This window comes from Mauremys mutica, chromosome 9, assembly GCF_020497125.1.
Source record: "Mauremys mutica isolate MM-2020 ecotype Southern chromosome 9, ASM2049712v1, whole genome shotgun sequence".
Classification (NCBI taxonomy): domain Eukaryota; kingdom Metazoa; phylum Chordata; order Testudines; family Geoemydidae; genus Mauremys; species Mauremys mutica.
This window is the reverse complement of record NC_059080.1, coordinates 22,662,187-22,682,227: the sequence shown is the minus strand read 5'-3', so window position 1 is coordinate 22,682,227 and position 20,041 is coordinate 22,662,187. Positions and strand designations below refer to the sequence as shown.

The window sequence follows — 20,041 nt, the reverse complement described above, 5'->3', positions numbered from 1 at the left end:
CAGAGGAGGCAGTGGGGGAGTCCTTTTGGGGTTTTGGGACCTGGCGGTGGGTCAAGTCTCTGCCACTTGGAGCGCTGGTCTCTGTAGGCCTAGAATTGCTGCCTGACCCATGCACTAGATCCCACAGCATTTCAAAGCCTCCTTTAACCTTTGTGGGGAGGGGAGTTCATCAGAGATTCCCTGTGCTGCCCTGCTTGCCTCTCAGTCCTGGTCTACACTATGAGTCTAGGTCAAATTTAGCAGCGTTAGATCGATTTAACCCTGCACCCATCCAAATGACTAAGCCATTTTTGTCAATTTAAAGGGCTCTTAAAATCGATTTCTGTACTCCTCCCCCGATGAGGGGATTAGTGCTGAAATTGACATCGCTGGGTCTAATTTGGGGTAGTGTGGACCCAATTCAACGGTATTGGCCTCCAGGAGCTATCCCAGAGTGCTCCATTGTGACTGCTTTGGACAGCACTTTGAACTCAGATGCACTAGCCAGGTACACAGAAAAAGCCCTGGGAACTTTTGAATCTCATTTCCTGCTTGGCCAGCATGGCGAACTCAGCAGCACTCAGAAGCACAGGTGACCAAGCAGTCCCCCCAGAATGTTTCTACGCTCCCCCTATCATCTCTGTCCCTGAGGCCATTGCAGATTAGAAGGCGGAAAAAAACGCACTCGCGATGACATGTTTTCCGAGCTTGTGCAGTCCTCCCACACTGATAGGGCACAGCGTAATGCATGGAGGCATTCAGTGGCAGAGGCCAGGAAAGAACTGCTGTGTTTACTTAACGGCAAAAGTATCATGCCTCACTAGCGATCGTGCCCGAGCCAGGTCGTTGTGTCACATGCACTCCGCGCTGCGTCAGCCTTGGGCGGGGGCATGACCTCTTTATGAGCAGGAAGGCCATAGATATAGACGTTGCATTAGGTAGTTTCTGTAGCTAGAGAAAACATTCCTGTGCATTCAGCAAAGCCTGTGGCAAAAAAAGAGAAGCCCTGTAGTGTAGTGGTTATCACAGTCACCTAACATGCAAAAGCCCTGTCGTGTGGTGGTGATCATGTTCACCTAACACTCAAAATGTCCCCAGTTCAAAACCACTGTTCCTTTTTCTGACTCCTCCCCTGCATTTTTAGTCTTAGAACAGACTGTGCTGTGAAATTTTACTTTGAATTATATCAATTATGAATTAAATTATATGGAAGCTCTCTCTAAGTTATAGTCCCGGGTTCCTTACCCTTTCAGCTGCTTTGATAAATTAACATTTTTGTTAGGGGGGGAAATTTTCATGAACCTTTTATAGGGACTAAATGCTATCTAGGACTCTGAAATAATCTTAACGTGGCCCATAGAGTGCAATCCTTCGTTCTGGATTTGTCATTCCACAAGTTGAACTGCTCCTTACTACTGTCTAGGCTTCATTAGCCATGGGAGCAAGGGGCAGGCTGGGGTAGGTACGACCGCGTGGTAATGCCATCTGAGAGAGCAGCCTGAGGCAGAAGCCTCCAGCTCACATGATATTTCAGGCAGGACTGAATCTCCATGAGACGAAACTTAAAGAAGAGAATGACCTGGAGTCACTCCCATTCGGTGTTCTAAGAGGAGTATAGCCATGTCTGTCCAGGTACCCCAATTGACCTCACCTAGGTCTGCCAGATGAGCGGGGCTGAGCGGGACCCTGGCTGGCAGGAGCTGGTGGACAGAGCCTCAGACCGGCAGCACTCTGAGCTGCTCAGCCTGCTGCCGGTCTGGGGCTCCATCTGCCATCCCCACTCAGCCCACTGCCTGCCTGGGGTTCTGATCATCCAGGGAGGCAGTGAGCTGAGCAGGTCCGGTGAACGAGACCCTGAAAAAAGGCATGAAACGATTCTCTGCTATTGCTTTCACGGAAGGAGGGAGAGAGGGAGGGAGGAGGGGCCTGATGACATGTACCCAAAACCACCCGTGACAAAGTTTTTGCCCCATCAGGCATTGGGAGCTTAACCCAGAATTCCAATGGGCAGCGGAGACTGTGGGAACTGTGGGATAGCTACCCACAGTGCACCGCTCTGTAAGTTGATGGTAGCCGTGGTAGTGAGGACGCACCCCGCCAACTTAATGCGCTTAGTGTGGATATACGCAATAGACTGTATAAAATCGAATTCTAAAAAATTGACTTTTATAAAATCGACTAAATTTCATAGTGTAGACATACCCTCAGCTCCCAATTAGTCAAAGCTTAAAACTGAAACTAAACTGAGTCTCTTAATGTCTTTGTCTCCGAGTCAGGCTGTTCCCTCACACTGAGGGGGCCAAGTAGCCCTGGCTCATCACTGGCCCAGCAAACTGCCTTGCTATACCACCCCATGTAGAAGCCTCCAAATGGCCTCAGCAGGAGTTTCTAGTCCATTCTGTTCCTACTTGGACTCCAAGAATGCTGGTAAATGAGGTCAGAGGGCTCTGGTAGCCATTATGTTGTAGTCCATAGGGTAGGACCTCCTAGAAGCTCAGTCCAGAATTCCAGGAGTTGACAAACGCCAGATGAGGATTGCATAAGGATCTCCAGAGACAAGCAGTGTCCAGAGCACTTTTTGCACATGGGAGTGCATCACTGGAAGAATATCCAAGGAGTTATGAGACTTATTTCCATGTCTGATAGCCTCTTGAGGATTGCATTAGCAAAGCTGTCTTTCCCTTATAAACCAGAGATAGTCAAAACATTACCCTAGGTATAGCCTGATGCACCTTAAAATGGGATGCACAGCCCGGTGCTCTCTGGAAGGAAAGGAAAAGCTGAACAGTTGTGGGTTTATAGTATATTGCTATTGAACAGTAATTTCTTTCCATCTAGCAAGGAAGATAAGAGCCAAAGCATAAATATTTCTAAAGTTATGCCAGTTAGGTCCACCCCCTATGCCCCTGGCAGATTGCCCATTGTACCACCTTATTGCGGTGTTTGGGTAATGCTACTAGAAGCAGAACAGGTGATTGGCTAGGGCAGCAAAATAATTTGTGACTCTGGTACAGGGTTGGGAAAGAGATTTTTCTAGTTTGCCAAGAGCCAGCATTGTATCTCAAATGGATTTCCAATCCAGGCTACTTTTTCTTTATTGAATTAAAGCCTGACCCAAATAAAACAACCTCAATACAGCAAAATAATTTTGTCTGAAGTCAGTGAGTGAGAGACATATCCTCCTGTAGCCATAACACCTCAGATTAAGCCTGGTCACTACATGGATATGAGACCTCCACAAGTAACCTACTTGCTGCTGGGAGTGATGTCGATGAATTGGTCAGTTATGCTCTTCCTGCTAAGTCAATATGGATCCAATGCTTCTGACACTGCTGTGCTGCTGGAGCTGCCGGTGTTCAGATAAGATATAAAACCATGTATGGTTATCCAAAAACCCACAATGCTATTCCCAAGGATTCTGGCCACACTCCACTTTGGGTAATTACATTCAGATTGCCTGAACTTTAATTGAAGTAAGACATCCTTCCACACTGTCTATCCTGTGTGGTGTTGATATGCACTACTAAACAGCTGCCACTAGGGTGACCATACAGCAAATGTGAAAAATCGGGACGGGGGTGAGGGGTAATAGGAACCTATATAAGAAAAAGACCCAAAAATCGGCACTGTCCCTATAAAATCAGGACATCTGGTCACCCTAGCTGCCACATTATGCCACAGATGAGACTGCACTTCAGTGGAAGGTGATTCCTTTACATACCAGTGGTTTGTAATGTGCTTTGAGATTTTGGGGGGCTGAAAGGGACCAGGTTCATTTAATATTATTAAAACAGTTTTAGGTGATACATTATTTTCCGTGCCCCAAAGTGTTGGCTATATACATCAACTCTTCACAGATGCTCTACTGCAGGGGTGGCCAACCTGTGGCTCCGGAGCCACATGCGGCTCTTCAGAAGTTAATATGCGGCTCCTTGTATAGGCACCGACTCCGGGGCTGGAGCTACAGGCGCCAACTTTCCAATGGGCCGGGGGGGCGCCTGAGCCTGCAGTGCCCTCACTCCTTCCCCTCCCCCAGAGCCTCCTGCACGCCATGAAACAGCTGATCAGGAGGTGTGGGAAGGGAGGGGGAGGCGCTGATCAGCGGGGCTGCTTGTGGGTGGGCAGCGCTGCGAGCGGGGGTGGGAGCTGATGCGGGGGCTGCTGATGTATTACCGTGGCAATGTACATTGGTAAATTCTGGCTCCTTCACAGGCTCAGGTTGGCCACCCCTGCTCTACTGCATTAACTCTAGTCACATCTCTAACTGAAGACTGCTGGAGCCCACCCCCAACCCTGGTCTCCCCTCCTAGTCTCCCCTCCCTAAGATGTTGCATTACTGCTGCTTTACTGTATCATGTTTTGTAAGAACATTTTATCCCACTAGGGTACCTCTGAAAGCCAGATGTTCCCTCTCAGCATGGCCTCTTCTTTTTTTAAACAAACATTTTTGAGCTGATGTTATTTTTATTCAGTTCCCTCTGTGAAACTCCTTAGGACAGAAATGGCTCTGTGCTTAGCAGATTCACATCAGGGGAAAGAGGGAGGTACACATATATATATTTTCAAGTGTTTGACTTTGCAACCTTAATAATGATATATAGATACACACTTGAAAGTTAGGAAATACATGAATTAAGTTTGTCTGGGCAACCTTAATTCAGCCCCCTTGTGCATATGCATTATGATCCAGTCTTTAGTTACATGACCACACACTATTTTTTCCACAGGACTCCTGCTTTATTCAGTGCACAGGATGGATCTGCTCTGAGGGGTGAATCAGGGTTGTGAAGTAAAGGAGACTTTCATCTGCAGGACTCCCCACCTCATTTGTTGTAGATGATGAAAGGTGTGTGGTGAATGAGGCAGGGATTACAGGAAGAGAAAAGGAGTTCAGTTACCATGGTGATGAGCATAGTTTAGGCAATAGACAGGTAATAAAAGGTGCCTTCTTGAGGAAGACCATGCAGTGTATTCAGATTGTATTTAAAGTGCTACCTCTTTGGGGGCAGGACCTTGTCACCCTACGTGACTGCAAAACAGCTAACAAGCTTTTGGCTTTATACAAAGAAATATGCTTTTTTATTGTTATTATTATTTATTTTATTATTTTATTATATAAAACAAGGAGGGTAGAAACTTACTTTCCCCTGCATTCTCAAAAAGAATGTTATCAAGAAAAGTGTTTTCATTGAGCTTAGAGGTGTCTTTCCCTGATCACCAGTTTATCCCTGGCTGACCTCATGGATGGTGGGGACATTACTAGTCCTTCTGGTGGAATGTTCCATTAGAGAAGGAATATTGCCTCTCTAATTGAGCATCCCCTCCATGTCGATGTCCCATGATTTATAATTCTCAACAAACTCTCTGCTACTGGGTTCTTAACAGGGCTGGCTCCAGACCCCAGCGCGCCAAGCGCGCGCTTGGGGCAGCATTTTGCTGGGAGGGCGGCAGGCGGCTCCGGCGGACCGTCCGCAGTCATGCCTGTGGGAGGTCCACCGGAGCCGCGGGACCAGCAGACCTCCCGCAGGCATGACTGCGGAGGGTCCGCTGGTCCCACGGCTCGGGTGGACCTCCCGCAGGCATGCCTGCGGATGCTCCACCGGAGCCGCGGGACCAGCGCACCCTCTGCAGGCACGTCTGCAAGAGGTCCCCTGGAGCCGCAGGACCGGCGACCAGCAGCGCGCCCCCTGCGGCATGCCGCCGTGCTTGGGGCGGCCAAATTCCTAGAGCCGCCCCTGGTTCTTAAAGCTGGAAATAGAGGTGCTGAGCTGTTTAAGGTAACTTTTTCTGCCACCCTTATTCTCAGTTAGTAGTGCTTTACTCCACAAGTAGTATTAATGATTCCAGGATTTGTCACCAGGCTGGAAATCTGGCATCTTTCCCCAGCACAAAATTTATTGAAAAAATAAAAGACCTGTCCCCAACACACACACATTCACTGGAGGCCTTACCCTTCAGACTGACAAGGATCAATAGTCACTTCATTCACGTGGCAGATAAGATATCTCTGGTTCAGACAATTAAAAATGATGAGTGTTCAGAAGAAAGACACACTCTTAGGGGTGTTAATAACAGGCTGTATGCTGAATCCATGAATCATAGAAATTAGAAATAGAGGAGGTATTAGGTAATTAGGTAATCTCATCCAACCCTCCAGCCAATAAATGATTGCTCCCTATATACTCTCCATGGCTTTGTCCAGTCCAGTTTCAAATGGGGTTTCCATTATTTCTCTTACCAGACTGTTCCACTGTCTGCTAGACATGAATGTTAGGTAGTTTTTCCTGATATGCAGCCTAAATTCTCCTCTGCTTTATTTCAGCCCATTTCTCTTACTCACTTTGATTTTTGGCTGTGAAAACTGGATATATTTCCAGTTAGGAAAATCTTGAATCTCTTGAGTAAATGTGAAAATTGACGAGCGTTTGAGTAGCAAGGAAAGGAAGTGAAACTTCAGTGGAAGCACGATTCGTGTTGCTTTCTATGTCTAGGGCAGTGAGTGGTAACTAGAGAAAAAGAAACTGCATATAAAAAAACAGAAGGCAGTAAACAGAGCTGCAGTGGTAAACTGAGTGCAGAGCGGGTGCTGGTTACACTAACTGGAATATATCTTTCTCCCACAGAAGATGAAGCCCATAGTCCAAAGGAGACGCTCCACCTCTTCTGCCATTAGCAAAGCTCTCAGCAAGTCCAAATCCTATTCCAGGTAAGGAATCATCTCCCCAATATCCCCACCAGTCCTTTAGCTCCCTTTTTACAAATAAAAAAATCAAATCAAATAGATTTGCTAATCCATGTTTTAATTCAGCTGCCGATACCAGGGGTCATTAGTGTCAGGACAGACCTCCCATCTGGAGGGGTTCCAGTTTCCTTTTTGGAACATGCTTTAAAAATGTGATGCTGAAAACATGTAGTGCCAGACTGTGAACTCACCTACACAGATATAAATCCAGCATAACTCAATTGCCCTCAGTGGAGTCACTCGGGGCTTACACTGGTGTAAGTCAGGTCAGGATCTAGCCTTTACTGCATGGAAAAGCAGCCAACGTTAAGGTGAAGTTTGTATGTCAGTAGCCAAGCCACATGTATGATAAATATTTGGTTAGTCATAGCAGCCTGACTTTAATCTCTCTGGAAGCCAAACAACAGATGGCCAGTGAGTCCCTTAAAAGAAATCAGGAATTTTTACTTTAAAAAAAATGTCAAAAACCAACAAAGAACAAAAATTCCAGTCCTCCGTTTCACTTTCTTGCCCTGCTCTAAATGAGATAAACCCTCTCTCGGCTTCTCTGTGTAATTCCAACTGGGAAGTCAATGAATGTTTGCCTGATGGATTCATTGCTGTTTAGTCTGCCATCTAACCAGCAACAGGCAAGAGTATGAGAAGCCGAAACAGAGATGTCCTAAGAAACTAAGTTACTGATGTAATGGAAAAGTAGACAGAAGCAAACTTTGGAAATACAAACTGCCCAGAGCAGACCTTCACTTGAAGGACTCCTCTGTCCTTGGTTATTGGTGCCAGTGATGTGCAGCCATCGGTGAAAAACAGCATTGGCGAGTGTCAAAACAGAGTCTCTTGATACAGAGAAGCCCTTTAGGGGCTGGGCTTGCTCCTGCTGAAGTCAATTGCCAACTTGCTTAGGAGAGATCAGGGTCAGGGCCCACATGGGACTTTCACTACAATCACAGGCAATGGTTTGAGTCTGGAAACTCTTAATCAAATCTAGAAAATGGAAAGAATCAAAATGGCACCCAGATGAGAGGAACACACAGAGACAATTATTCAGTCTCCCAGCAAGAGGGGTAGGGATGGGCAGTGATACCAAAGGCATAAGCTTTGGAAGTGAATGCAGGTGCTGTGAGAGAGGGTGGGTTGGCAGCCCTGGTTAGTTATCCTCCGAGCCATAGGTGCTGACTCCTGCTCCAGTGGTGGGTGCTCGACCCCCACTTTTCCCCTGGCCCTGCCCCCACTCCACCCTGTCCCTGCCAGCAGGTATATGGGATCTTGGGGAGCAATTACCACACGGGTGGGGTGCAAAATAAACTTTATTAAGCAAATGCAAAAACAGGGAAAATTCAATAGTGAAGGGTATGGGGTTGTTAAGGTAGACAATTGGGGAGGGGTTTCTTTTTGGTGAACAGTAAGGGGGTTTCAATAGTGGGATACAACACAGTAGGATACAATACAGTGGGTAATCAGTTAACACTGAGGTATAAATGTAACAGGTAGCTAGCGATTTCTATGTAAAAAGGTGTGTCACAGCAGCATATAACCAACTAACAGTTATGGATAAAATGTGTAAAATAAACAATTTTAGGTAAAAATGTGTCACAGTGGTGCAAATGTAGAATGTAAGGAGTATCAGAGAGAAAAAAGGTAACCAATGGGGTTTTGTGCTAGACTTCAGCAATACAATCGAGGTTTGGCAGTAGGAGCACAGACACACAGAGAACAAGCAGGCTAGGAAGACACAGAGAACAAGCAGGCTATAAGTTTAAGCAGCAAGGAGAGTGTAACAAGGTAGAAGGACACAGAGAAGCTGGGGGGGTGCAGTGGGAAGACAGACTTAATTACAATTATACAGAACACAGCAAAATCTTATCTATGATCTAACTTAACCAAGACTACACAAATTAAAACACAATGCAACAATTCTCTAAGCCTAACTTACAAAGTATAATGCTAAACTTAACTTAATGGGTGCACCTTATGCTAAGGATAGTTCCAGAGGGCTGAGTGGTGTGTGTCCAGGACACAGCTCCAAAGAAGGGTGGGGGGGGAGGTGACTGCAGCAGTGGATACAGCTGAAAACAGTCCAAGGCAAAGCCCACAGGAGCAGAACTTAGCAGCAGCACAAACTTATTTTCAGTGGCAGAGTGCCACGGGGTTTAAGAGAGAGGTTTTAAAACACAGACCAAGGTTTAGCTTGAGTCTGTGTGCTGGGGAGACAGAGCCAGCAGCTAAAATAATAAAATAAAAGTACAGAAAGTTTCACAGAGGGATTCTTACCATCCCCCAAGGCAGCAACAGAGGCAGAAGCAGCAAGAACATCAGAAGGCTCGGTACAGTCTAGATAATCAGGAGATCTCTCAGGCAGCAATTCATTCTTCGTGGGAGGGGGTTCAAAAAACGGGGGTACGCTCAAAAATAAAACGAGAGCGGAGAAAGGACCCCCAGAACCCCTGGCTGATCAGACCAGGCAGCAATGCAAGAACCTTTCTGAAGTCTGTTCAAAAGATGTCTGTTTATAAAGGCAAACCCTGGCAGCTTCCCGCCAGTAACTCTGATTGGTTCCCCTTCTCACAGGGAGGAGAGCAAGCAGGGAAAAACTGCAGGTAGCCACAGAGGCATGTTAGGACTAGTCCTGAGCCCAGAGGTATGACTCATGCCCAGGATCTTAAAAACACAATAGTCTTGCAGCTCTGGATAGAGCCTACCCTACACCCAGCCCAGGTTTTAACAAGGTGATAACAGGACTAACCCTTTGAACAGGGCAGTGGTCCCACTTAGCATAAGTGGCCATTCCTTTGAGAAGGGCAATGGCTTTTGTTAAACAACTTAAGGGGCCCTCCCTTTGAGAAGGGCAGAGGCCCTGGTAACAACTTAACAGCCAGGGAAGGGCGGCCACAGAGGAGAACAAGAACAAAATGGAGTAAGGGGACAGCTTTAAGAAACAAAATGGAGCTGTAACAGACACACCCCTTCCCCTAATTCCCCAACCCCGCCCTGCCTCTTCCTTCCCCTGCTCCACCTCCACCCCACCCCCATTCCACCCCCTTCCCCAAGTCGCTGCCCCAGCCCTACCTCCTCCCTTGAGCGCACTGTGTCCCTGCTCCTTCCCCTCCCTCCCTCCTGGAGTACCGCCAAACAGCTGTTCGGTGGCGGGCGGAAGTGCGGGGGGAGAGGGGGAGAGCAGGAACGCGGCACACTCAAGGGAGGAGTCGGGAAAGAGGCGGGGGGAGCTTGGCTGCCGGTGGGTGTGGAGCACCTGCTAATTTTTCCCAGTGGGTGCTCCAGCCCCGGAGCACCCACGCAGTCAGCGCCTATGCTCAGAGCAGGTGCAGTGAGCTCTCTGTACCATTCCACCAATGTGCTTCCATGCCCAGCCACTCAAGGGGAGAGATGGGAATTCAGTTTGTGACCCATTCTGTCCTCTCCTTCTCTGCTGAAACTGTCAATACGATGGTTGGTTTTGAGCTATGGGCACATTTCCGCTAGGAACTGGACAGACTCCTCTAGACTCATTTCATACAAGTCACTTTTCAGATGGTAACGGCTTTCATTTGCTACCAACCTGGGCGATGTATTAACTGGTGACCTCATGTGAAAAGCTCCCTTTCCCACTTACATGGTCTGGAGCCATCCAGTGCCCCCACTGACTTTAGTTTCTTCAGAGATAAAGCACCCAGACTTCCAGTGTTTATAGTCAAGTATGAACACACTGACCTTCCAACTCCTGTGCTGAAATATCAAGTGCTGTACAGTAGTCAAGCCTCACAGCCCTTTGATGAGAGAATAACCATCTTAGAGCTCAGGCAGTTTCTCCCCACCCTGCACAGTGTAACAATTAGAGGACAGATCAAGGAATGCCATGCTCTTTCTCTGTTTGGTTCTGATAACACCCTCATAAATAACATTGCTGCAGTGATTTGTTTAGTTAAAATAAATATTTGTTTAAAAGATAAAAACTTAAGTGATTTACATTTTGCACCAAGCAACCCTTTCCAAGAGCAGCAGTTTCCTTTCACCCTGTATTTAACTGCTTGGGAGTAAGTCCTGCTTTTGTGAAATGTTCAGACAGAAGCCAATGTTTTAGGGTGGTTTAAAATAAATGGCAGAAATACCGTCATCTACGTCTCTTGCCCAAGTAATGTGGTCTCAGAAATGCTTTTGCTTCCCTCCCTCAACCATCCCCGCCATCCTCCCATATCACACTGAGTCAAAAAAGAGAAACAAATTCTTGACTTTATTTGGCTGGAGAACGTCTTTGCAAGGGGAGGGAAGCTCTAAACATTTCTCATGACGTATTGCCTCAGAGGGAGCTGGTACAATGCCATCTTTACTTGGGCCACCAGAGCACTGGTGAATTTTTTATTTATTTATTTATTTTGTTGTTGCTACTCTTCTGTTGTGTTTACCAAACCTTGTAACTTCTCCAGCATTAAGAAATCACTGCTGAGATCGTTTGGTGTTCCTGTCTCCACTGCTCCACTGTCACACAGGGGAAGCTTTCATAGGCATGTTTTAAAGTGAACTGATCTTTTCACTTGTAGAGGCACCAGGCTTATGTGCTTGTCTGTGAGCATAAGCGTGCCAGGCTGGGACAAGCCAGAGACTCCGGCTTGCAAGAATGCAGGTGTTCGGGGACTCTGCAGGTGGGGTTTTCAAAAGCAGTTTGTGTTGGCTTAGCCCTGCTCCCATTAGAGCCAGTGAGCGGCTTTACTCTTGAGTATTGGCAGCAGAGTTAGGCTGTTGAAAATCTCACCCTATAAGTACAAAGGTTTGTTCAGTATTGTTTATTTTAATGGGACCACTCACACTAAGGTACTACTCAACAGGAGTAAAGGTGGCGGAGTCTGGCCTGTTGTGCATTTACAGCCATTTCTATGAGAATAATAAATCCAACGAGGACTGGTTGTGTACTCACACCACCAAGGGTGCTTCGACCTTGCAGACAGTCTGGGCAGAGCGCTTGTGCATATTCAGCAGAGGCAATCCCACATACTACAGCTAGGGTAGCAGCAGAGAGTGAAGATCTGTCTCACCTCTCTCATTACTGATGATTCTTCACAACGTGTCATTGCTGCATTTATTACTAAATCGATAGAGTGGGAGAGAGCATACGCAATTCATACTTGAGAATTTTGAGATGGGAAGGGAAAAGAATAGTAAGATGGTGGCGTTATTACATTTTGCTCATTTGCATGAGTAAGGAATCGAGTTTAATCCCAGCAACTGCTTGCTGAGTGCAATAGCAGCCATAGTTTCTTTGGCAAAATAGCAGCCATTGTTTCTTTGGCAAAATATTGCACCCAAATCAGCCTAAGGTAGCAACAAAAAATAGTTGGATTACAATAACAATAATACCTAATTCTTATATAACGCTTTTAATCAGTAGACTTCAAAGTGTTTTTATAAAATTATAGCTAGATCCCTGAATCAGGTGCATGGAACTAGACTAGTATACACAGTAAATAGTCATCCTGCTACAGCCCAGGCACAGACAAGCAATTTGGTGTGGATGGAACTAGCATTGATAAAAATGGAACTGATCAACTACACTGCAAATTTGCCTGCATTCCCTGCTAATTAGTGACCTCATGCATGGATCTCAGCCCCTTTTCTACTTATAGGATCACAATCTGAGATCTTTACTCAGATAACAGTACTCTTGCCCACTGATAAGCTGCCAAAATCTTAACAACCGGTTCCCTATAAAAAGTTCTGATTTAAGGGATGTGCCACAGTATGTATTTTTTGTACAATAGGGTTACCATATGTCCGTATTCCTCCCGGACGGTGATTTAAGAACCAAAAGCCTGACATGTCCGGGAAAATATGGATGTATGTTAACGCCACCTAAAGTTCTTTTTTAAAAAGATGGGCCTGAACTAGAAATGAGCTCCATTTCACGTGTGGGTCCCCGCCACTCCCTGGGGGGGGTGCACATGTGTGGGTCACAGCTGCTCCCTGCCCCCCTCATTGAAGCAGGCGTGCAGGATTATTGCCTGGGAACTGCAGGGCACCAGTGGACGTGGGACCAGCTGCAGACAGGGGCATGGGACAGGGCTAGCTGGACGCAGAGCAAGCAGGACTGGCTGTGGGCCGGGCAAGGTGTGCGGAGCTGACTGGAGACAGGAGGGTGCGGGGTTGGCTGGAGGCAAGGGGGTGTGGGGTTGGCTGGAGACTTGGGTGTGGAGCTAGCTGGAGGCAGGGCAGCGGCTAACTGGAGGTAGGGGCTGGCTGCAGGCAGGGCAGGGGGGGTGCAGGGCTGGCTGGAGACAGGGGGGTGGCGGGTAGCCAGCTTTGGGCAGGGCCGCAGGGGGGTACGGCAGGGGTTAGCTGGAGACAGAGGAGTGCGGGGCTGGCTGGCTTCGGGTAGGGGGTATGTAGCAGGGGTTGGTTAGAGACAGGGCAGAGGGGGTGCAGGGCTGGCTGGAGACAGGGGGGTGGGGGGTAGCCAGCTTTGGGCAGGGCCACAGCCGGGTACGGCAGGGGTTGGCTGGAGACAGAGGAGTGCGGGGCCAGCTGGCTTCGGGTAGGGGGTGTGTAGCAGGGGTTGGCTAGAGACAGGACAGGGGGTGCGGCAGGGGCTGGCTGCAGGCAAGGGGTGCGGGGCTGGTGCGGGCAGGGGGTGCGGCAGGGGCTGGCTGCAGGCAGGGGGTGCAGGGCTGGCTGCAGGCAGGGCAGGGGGTGCGGGGCTGGTGCGGACAGGGCAGGGGATGTGGGGCTGGTGCAGGCAGGGCAGAGGGTGAGGCAGGGGCTGGCTGGAGACAGGGACTGGCTGCGGGCAAGGCAGGGGGTGTGAGCAGGGCAGGGGGTGCAGCAGGGGCTGGCTGGAGACAGGGGCTGGCTGCGGGCAGGGTGGCGGGTCCTCACGGGGAGAGCGGCTCAGAGCAGCCCGAGCAGCAGGACGCAGCCCAGGCCCAGCAGAGCAGCCAGGGACCCACCAGGCAGCAGCGGGAGCTCCAGGGCCGGGGGTCGGGGGAGCAGCAGCAGCAACAGGGCCTGTGCCCAGGGCCAGGCGGTGGCCCACATGGCTCCTGCAGCACAGCGCCCCCAGTGGCCAGAGGAGGAATTACATCACTTCCTGGCCAGAGCCCATCAAAGCCACAGCGCCCCCTTGCAGGGAAGCAGGTTAACAACCGGTTCTAAAACTGCTTCAAAATGTAATAACCGGTTTGTGCAAACCGGTGTGAACCGGCTCCTGCTCACCACTGCTCTTGCCTGAATAAAGTGAAAACTGAGTAAGGACCTCAGGATTTCCTCCGTATTCAGTATAAAATATATAGCCAGCTTTCATTAAGCTGAATCTGAGCCTATGTGAGAAGAAATGAAATAGCCATCAGTCTATTGGGTTATTAACGAAATCTATAGGAGTTGCAATAATTGCACAATTCATGTAATGATTTTTTTCCAGGGAAGTTACTCTTTCCTCATCGCACCCAGACAATGGGCTACCAACCGGGGCTTTCAGTAGCCCAAATTCTGTTTTCATCTTGGATGAGAGGGTACAGCTTACCATGGGACTGCAGACCCAGGAGAGACATTTGTTCCTCTTCAGTGACATGCTGGTCATTGCCAAGTCCAAGTAAGAGAATGTGGCAAGCTACACAAGGGTTATATCTATACACCTAATAGCCAGTGTGAGCCAGGATCAAGGGCATTTGTGGATGAGGGTACCGGGACAGCTGCATTTTTAAAGGGGCTTCTAAAAGTTTGCAACTTCCCCATTCCACCCCCAGAAATGTGTTGGCCCCTGCTGGGAATGTCTACCCTTAATTTATCATTGCATTTTCATAAAGCAACATGAGCTGAACTAAGTAAGTTTGCCCTTTGCTTCATGAGACTCCTTGAAGAAGTGACATGGCATTCTCACCAGTGCTGAGGAAATCGAGTGAAAGGGGCTCCATGCAGAAGACAGAAAATTAACTCACCTTTTGGCTAGTTGTCTTCAATTCCTACTTAGCTGATAGGTAAATAGCTTAGCTGATCTCAACAATGCTTATTTCTTTGTGGTAGTAATTTGTCTGAATCACAAAACCACCATGGTATGGCACATGATTTGGTAACACTGAGGCCCAGCACCGGGATACTTTAGATATCAGTTCAGATGCATCAATGAAGACAGACAAGGAGGGCTGTACGTGTGCTATGTCTCTCTCTAGCCAGTCTCATTAGCCTAAGCAATCTCTGGTTTGAATTCCAGGTCCTCCTCCAGCTTGAAGCTGAAGAAGCAGGTGCGCCTGAGTGAAGTATGGATTGGTTCTTGTCTCAACGAAGTGTCCGAGAAAAAGATGAGCCCTGAGAATTCATTTGTCATTGGCTGGCCTACCACCAACTCTGTTGTCTCCTTCAGGTATCATGGCCCAGTAACAAACCCACTGCATTGCAGTCTCGCAGCTTTCACTATGCAGCATGTTTAGAACTAAATGATGACAGAGAGTCTAGAACTCTGAGCCCCTGTTCCAAAAATACAGACCCTCATGAAGTGAGCTAAAGAAGAATTTCTGTTAACTATTAGCAACACAGTGAAAGAGAAGAAGGATCATTCAGGGTGATGTGCAAGACCTAGCTTCAGGTCCTGGTTCTACCACAACCTTCCTCTGTGATCTTAAGGAAGTTACTTTGGGTTTGTCTACACAGCCCATAGCAATGAGCCTCCCAGCCTGGGTCAACAGATTTGGGTTAGTGCCCTAAAATAGCTGTGTAGACAGTGCTTTGAAGGTGTGTCTCAGGCTGGAGCTCAGGCTCTGAAGCTTAGGAGCGGGAGGCTGGGTTCCGAGCCTGAGCTTCAGCCCCACTGCAGCTTCAAAGCCCTGTCTACACAACTATTTTCAGAGCACTAGCACAGGCCCCACTAGCCCAAGTCTGTCATCTCAGGAGCTTGCTGCTGCTGGCTATGTAGACACACCTCTAGATTCTTCTGGGCCTCAGTTCCTCCTAATAGTACCCTGTACCTCACAGGGACATTGTGAGGATAAATGCACTAAAGACTGTGAGCTGCTCAGATACAATGGTAATGGTAGCTGTGTAAGTACCTTAGATGGAGTGGGGTTATGGCACAAAACTGAGTGGCTCTGATTCCACTCAGGATAGGCCTCTGGTGCATGTGCACACTAGCCAGTTCAGTGCGGTTCTCTGGACCCTAAAGAGTGCAATGAATTCTTCCCCCGTCCCTCCTTATCTCTGCTTCCCCGTGAGAAGGAGTTCTTTCAACCAACACTTATTTTCCTGGTCCATTAAAAACATCCAACCCATTTTAAAATAAAACATTTGCAGGGTAAATACAGGGTAAATATTCACATATTAAGATCATCTTGACTAACCTGACAGCAAACGGGAACAGGGCACATATGGCACTTTCTGAAAAGAACTCCAGGCTGTTCAGTGAGAATGGCGTTTTCATCTTTGGGTATGCCCCTTCCAGCTGTTTTTCTGCCCACATTTTATTATTAAGGAGAGGTGAATTATGTGGGTGAAAGATGCCAGAATGACAGCCCTGGAGAGCCACACATCTGGTACAATGTGGGAAGCTACATTGCAAGCTTCCTTCACACACTTTTGTCCACCAGTGTGTCCCAATCATGCAGGGATAAGAGGGTATTTCGGGCTCCATGGACCATTCAATCCTGTCCCTTTTGGCTGATAGCCAGCAAGGAGTACTAGTCAGTTCTAAGGTACTGCTGATGTTTGTGCTTTGGACAACTGGCTTGGTGGCAAAGGAATTGGGATCCACCAACTCATTTCACACTTGTTGTTCCATCCCCTCTGAACAGTGGGGATGCTGTTTTTCACTTTATTATGCCATGTGCACTAATTCCTGCACTGGAGGCCTCAGGCATCTGTCGCCTGGATAGATCTTTTTTTTATCCAGACCATAGCAGTGGAGATATTAGTGACCAATACTGCCAGCGAAGGCTTCTAGGAATTGTAAGCATAGGAAAGGAAATGACAGTAGAAACAAAATATCAATTAAAGGTCATTACAATAAAATAAAGACACACATGACTTGCTAACTCCGTCACAGAAAGATATTTGTTCCTTATCTGAACACCCCTTTGGTTGGCCAGGAAATCTAGCTCAGCTCGGCTGCTCTTGGGGTTTTATTATTATTATTTCTTTTTGTTAAAATAGAACAGAACCAGGAAAGACTGCACTTTTGTTCTAGGGCTTCCAGGAAGGAACTGAGACTTACAGCTAATTATAAGCAAAGCCTGGTAGAGTCTCCAAACACCATTAGTCATTTAGCCATTATTCAATATTTTGCCTCTCTTTTTCTTCTCAGCTCACCCGAAGAGAAGACGCGCTGGCTCTCAACATTACTGTGGTAAGAGTCGCATCCTTCTCCTCTTGCTATGCTGTCCCTTTATAAACAGCTAGGGGGAGAGTTTAGATGCTAGATACCCCATTCCCCTTGCCCTTCAATGGGTTCCTAATGGCCTTTTATGCATTTGAAAATCCCTTGTCAGCAGCCTCTGCCTTCATGTGAGCTGTGAAGGGAGAAGGGGGCCAGTAAGAGAATCTGGGTTACAGTGTGAGCCTTTAGCTATTACATGAGGCTCAAAGGGGCAGGTGACAAAATCCCACAGTAAGCCCACAGGTAAGCATAGAAAAAGACAATCTTAACAGAACCGGGAAAGACAATAAGAAGGGGTTATTTAAATGCATTAAGAGCAAGAAAAAGACAAAGGAAAAGGTAGGTCCTCTACTTAGTTGGGAAGAAGAGCTAATAACTGATGACATCAAGAGGGCAGAGGTGTTTAATGCCTATTTTGCTTCAGACGTCACTAAAAATGTAATAGTGACCATATACTCAACATAATTAATATTATCGACAAGGGGGAAGAAAGGCAAGCCAAAATAGGGAAAGAACATGTTAAGAATATTTAGATACGTCAGATGTATTCCAGTTGGCAAGACGGGATGAAATTCATCCTACAGTTCTTGAGGAACTAGCCGAAGCAACCTTGGAACCGTTAACCATTATCTTCCCATGGAAGGTGGGTGAGGTCCCAGACAAATGGAGGGGGGAGACATGGGAGGGGGAGGGGCGAAGGGTCACCCGCCCCTCCCCAATCATCTGGGGGAGGGAAGGAGGGCAAGGGCCCAGCAGCGCCCAGGAGTCAGCGCTTGAGTGTGGAATGTGATGGGTACTGTGCTGTTAACATCTTCTGCCCTTGGAGCAGGGAGTTTGTTTATAAAAGAGGCAGGGTGATTAAGATAACAAAAAGCTTGCATTAAGTTTAATTAAGGATTGTTAGATGATCCTGAAAACATTCCCAGTTAAAAGACAAGAAACAAAGGGTAGGAATAAATAGTCCATTTTCAGAATGAAGAGAGGTAAATAGAGGTATCCCCCGGGCTCTGTACTGGTCTGGGATCAGTGCTGTTCAACATATTCATAAATGATCTGCAAAAATGGGTGAACAGTGAGGTGGCAAAGTTTGCAGATGATACAAAATTACTCAAGTATCAGAGGGGTAGCCGTGTTAGTCTGGTTCTGTAGAAGCAGCAAAGAATCCTGTGGCACCTTATAGACTAACAGACGTTTTGCAGCATGAGCTTTCATGGGTGAATACCCACTTCTTCGGATGCTTGCATGCAGCTCATGCTGCAAAACGTCTGTTAGTCTATAAGGTGCCACAGGATTCTTTAAAATTACTCAAGATAGTTAAGTCCAAAACAGACTTACAAAGGGATTACAAAGGGATCACACAAAATTGGGTGACTTGGCAACAAAATGGCAGACGAAATTCAATGTTAAATGCAAAGTAATGCATGTGGCAAAACATAATCCCAACAATACATACAAAATGATGGTGCCTAAATTAGCTGTTACCCATCCAGAAAGAGATCTTGGAGTCATTTGCAGTACCCTGGAAGCATTATGTTTCCAGAGTACCGCAAATGTCCTTCTTACTGTTCCTGTATCATCCTGAACTCATTCTCCAGCATCAGAAGACTTAAAAATTATCTCCAGTCATCAGTGGGACAGATGCAACAGAATATTGTAGCTGTCCTTAATGTGCAGGTCACATGGGAGTTCGCGTGTCCCCCTTTAGCTGTTGTCCCCCTATGTGTCCCTCCAACGTGTCACCTAGAAAACTTAACTTTGATACTAAGAAGATATTGGAACAAATTAAACAATCAATTTGTAAGCATCTAAGGGACAATAGGGTTATAAGGAATAGCCAGCAAGGATTAGTCAAGAACAAATCATGCCAAACCAACCTAATTTCCTTCTTTGACAGGGTTACTGACCTAGCGGATAGTGGAAAAGCAATAGACATGCTATATCTTGATTTTACTAAGGCTTTGACACAGTCTCACATGCCATTCTTATAAGCCAACTAGGGAAATATGGTCTAGATGAAAGTACTATAAGGTGCGTGCACAACTGGTTGAAAGACCAGACTCAAAGAGTTGTTATCAAACTGGGAGGGTGTATCAAGTGGGGTACCATAGGTATCAGTCAGTATTTTCATTAATGACCTGGGTAATGGAGTGGAGAGTATGCTTGTAAAATTTGCAGATGACACCAATCTAGGAGGGGTTGCAAATGCTTTGGAGGGCAGGTTTAGCATTAAAAACAACCTTGACAAATTAGAGAATTGGTCTGAAATCAACAAGATGATATTCAGGAAAGACAAGTGAAAAGTACTTCACTTAGGAAGGAAAAATCAAATGAAAAACTTCAAAACAGGGAATAACTGGCTAGATGATAGTACTGCTGAAAAGGATCTGGGGGTGATAGTGGCTCACACTGAATATGAGTCAACAATGTGATGCAGCTGTGAAAAAGGCTAATATCATTCTGGGGTATATTACAGTAATGTTGTATATAAGACACAAGATAACTGTCCCACTCTAGTTGGCAGTGCTGAGGCCTCAGCTGTAGTACTATTTTCAGTTCCGAGCACCACACTTTAGGAAAGATGTGGACAAATTGGAGCGAGTCCAGAGAAGAGCAACAAAATAATAAAGGGTTTAGAAAACCTGACCTATGAGGAAAGGTTAAGTTTAGTTTTGAAAAAAAAAAAGACTGTGTGGGGGGCCTGATAACAGTCTTCAAATATGTTAATGGCTGTTACCAAGAAGACAGAAATCAATTGTTTTCCTTGTCCACTGAATGTAGAACAAGAAGTAGTGGGTTTAATTTGCAGCATGGGAGCTTCAGGTTAGATATTAGGGAAAACTTTCAAACTATAAGGGTACTTTAGCTCTGGAATAGGCTTCCAAGGGAGGTTGTAGAATTCCTATCACTGGAGGTTTTTAAGAACAGGTTGGACAAACACAGGTCAAGGGTGGTCTAGGTTTACTTGGTCCTACCTCAGCACA

At 46.8% G+C, this 20,041-nt stretch overlaps 1 protein-coding gene across 2 annotated transcripts in view; it reads left to right on the top strand.

The window, feature by feature from the left end:
- The window catches only part of LOC123376801 (rho GTPase-activating protein 20-like), a 94,072-nt gene that overhangs the window by 52,707 nt on the left and 21,324 nt on the right, over positions 1 to 20,041 (top strand). For both annotated transcript variants that reach the window (XM_045029017.1, XM_045029016.1), the window contains exons 2-5: positions 6,603 to 6,685; positions 14,121 to 14,291; positions 14,910 to 15,059; positions 16,989 to 17,030. In XM_045029017.1, the coding sequence (XP_044884952.1) occupies positions 6,606 to 6,685; positions 14,121 to 14,291; positions 14,910 to 15,059; positions 16,989 to 17,030 (443 nt within the window). In that variant the 5' untranslated portion in view covers positions 6,603 to 6,605. The remainder of the gene's footprint in view (positions 1 to 6,602; positions 6,686 to 14,120; positions 14,292 to 14,909; positions 15,060 to 16,988; positions 17,031 to 20,041) is intronic.